This window comes from Pteropus vampyrus, unplaced genomic scaffold (genome assembly GCF_000151845.1).
Source record: "Pteropus vampyrus isolate Shadow unplaced genomic scaffold, Pvam_2.0 Scaffold524, whole genome shotgun sequence".
NCBI lineage: Eukaryota > Metazoa > Chordata > Mammalia > Chiroptera > Pteropodidae > Pteropus > Pteropus vampyrus.
In genome coordinates this window covers 61058-63358 of record NW_011889305.1, presented here as the reverse complement: position 1 = coordinate 63358, position 2301 = coordinate 61058, and the positions used below count along the sequence as shown (strand labels likewise).

Genomic DNA, 2301 nt, shown 5'->3' with positions numbered 1-2301 from the left:
GAACTCTGCTGAAATGTCCTCCTGTGTGACTAGGCCAGCTGCTGCCACACAGATCAGATAAGAGGACATGGTTAAAAAGTGCTATAAAGCACTGAGCAAACTTGTGTTTAAATTCTTTCGGTCCTTAATCTCCACACCCTTTGAATCTTTCGGAGTTTCTAACAGGGTGGAGAGATGCCGGAGGGGACAGCCAGTGACGCCTGGGTATATGGCCTCGTTTTGTTCTCAAACTACTGCGCATCTCCAGTCTTGAGGGCTGCCTGATGGACGTGGAGAAAAAGGTGGTTCTGCCGCCTTTGGAAAAAGCCCCTCCAGGTGCCCCCTCCCCCTTCTCACCTTTCCTGGAGGTGCAGTGGGGGTAAGGAAAGCTTAAAGGCCGGGAGACAGAAGCTAGAGGCAATGAATTCTCCAAACTGCAAAAGGATCCAGGGCCCAAACACGGATGCTGCAGCTGGGCCTGACTCTCTGTCCTTCTGCCTTATTGGCAGGAAGCGGGGTGCGCGTGTGCCGACCTCCGCTTGGTCTCTCTGGGGAGAGAGACCAACATGCAGGAGCAGGGCTTGGACACCAGGGCCCCTCGCCCATTTCGGCCATTGTTGGTGACCTGCGTCAAGCAAGTTCAGTCCCCTTAAAGCTTGAGTGTCTGAAAAAGGGGATGGCCACAGGTCGCCGAGCCTCTGCCTGGAACTTGGAGGTTCCGGCGATGACTGGGATCTGGGGAGCTAATGAGCATCACTTTGTAAACTCTCCAGCGTTGTTAATGCTGTTAATTATTACTATGAGCCAAGCCGAGCCCGCTCCCAGCGAAGCTCAGGGACCTCGCCAGGGAGGTGCTGGCTGAGAGACGACACCTCCTCCCTGCCTCAGTCTCTGCCACCATCCCTTCGCGGGATCCTGCTTCGACACCCGTGGGACCCGTGGAAGAGAGAGAGTTCCACCCACTATCGGTTAGCTCATCTTTAAAACGAGGGCACGCCGCCTCGCAGGGTTGTGAACTTTGAAGAGATGAGGCCACCCCGGCCTGTGCCTGGCACATATTCAGGTGCTCAGGAGACGTGGTTCCCCCTTTGCTCCCCAGAAAAGGAGACCCCAGTGGACAGTGAAACAGAAATAAGCGACGTGGCTGGAGCGCAGGGCTGAAGGCTAGAGAAACGGAACCAAGCGACCCCGCAAACCCAGCTGGGGTTCGCCCTCCAAAGACCAGCGAGTCCGCCACGGTGTGCGACGCTGCACAGCGAGGGGACCGGGTCACGCGCCGCGCGGCGTTCCCCGCAGGGTGTCTTGGATGCGGCCGGCGCGCTGAAGTCTGTGGATAACAAGGGGTGGTCGAGACCTGCTTTGCTTGCTTTCTGGGGCGCACAGTGCTGAGGGATCTCCGTACCCCCGGCCCGGAATACCGGCCCCGACTCCCTCCCGTACCCCACGCGCCCGCCTCGCCCCGTCCCTTCCCGGGCGCGCACTCACTTGGCGGCGGCGAATACCGGCCGGGTTCCTGCATCCACGCCGCTCCGTCTTCTGAATTTTCCGACTTGACCGAGGCGGTCTCGAAGGGCTTGACCAGCGGCCCGGGGCTGCGCGCTTCCCGGGCCCCGTGTCCGGGCAGCAGCAGCGGCCGCAGGGTGGCCCCGGCGGAGGCGCTCTCGCCCGGCAGCGGGGACGCCTCCTTGGGCGGCTTCTTGTCCGACATGAGCGCCTCCACGCTGAAGGGCAGGCTGGAGACCTTGACGCGGCGCTCCTCCGCCGCGCCCTCGGCGCCCCCCGGCCCCGGGCCCGGCCCGGCCCCCATCGCCGAGCCCTCCTCATCGGACGAGAACAGGTCACTGCCTTTGGACGGAGAAGCCATGACTTCTCTGCCCCACGGAGCTCTCCGCGCGCGACTCGGCTAGCAACCCGGCAGCGGCGACTCAAACTTTTTGGGGGGGAGACGGGAGGGGCGCGCCGGGCGCCGAGCCTGGCCTCCAAGGGGAAGTGGGAGACGCGGCTCAGCCAATGCGCGCCGGCCTGGGCGCTGACGCCACGGACGCTCGCCTCCGATTGGCTCTTCCGGAAGAGGCTGGGGCCTTTTTTTTTTTTTTCGTCCTGTTTGAAATAAATTAGGAGTTAATTACAGGAGCAGTCAGCAGAGTTGTTATTAGGCGATCCCTCAAGGGTTATAATCACGCCAAAACTGAAAAGTCCAAGGCGCAATTAAGGCCGATTATTTAAAGAGGAAGTTCGCCCAGCCCCATTTCTTCTCTCTTTTTGACCCCTCTTTTTAAAAAGTACCCTGCGTCTCTCTCTCTCTCTCTCTCTCTCTCTCTC

General features: G+C 60.4%; 1 protein-coding gene across 1 annotated transcript in view; it reads right to left on the bottom strand.

The window, feature by feature from the left end:
* MSX2 (msh homeobox 2) overlaps positions 1–1904 on the bottom strand; it is a 5941-nt gene extending 4037 nt beyond the window's left edge. The window contains exon 1 of the mRNA XM_011383550.2: positions 1465–1904. Coding sequence (XP_011381852.1) covers positions 1465–1843 — 379 coding nt within the window. The 5' untranslated portion in view covers positions 1844–1904. The remainder of the gene's footprint in view (positions 1–1464) is intronic.
* Positions 1905–2301: the final 397 nt, after the last annotated feature.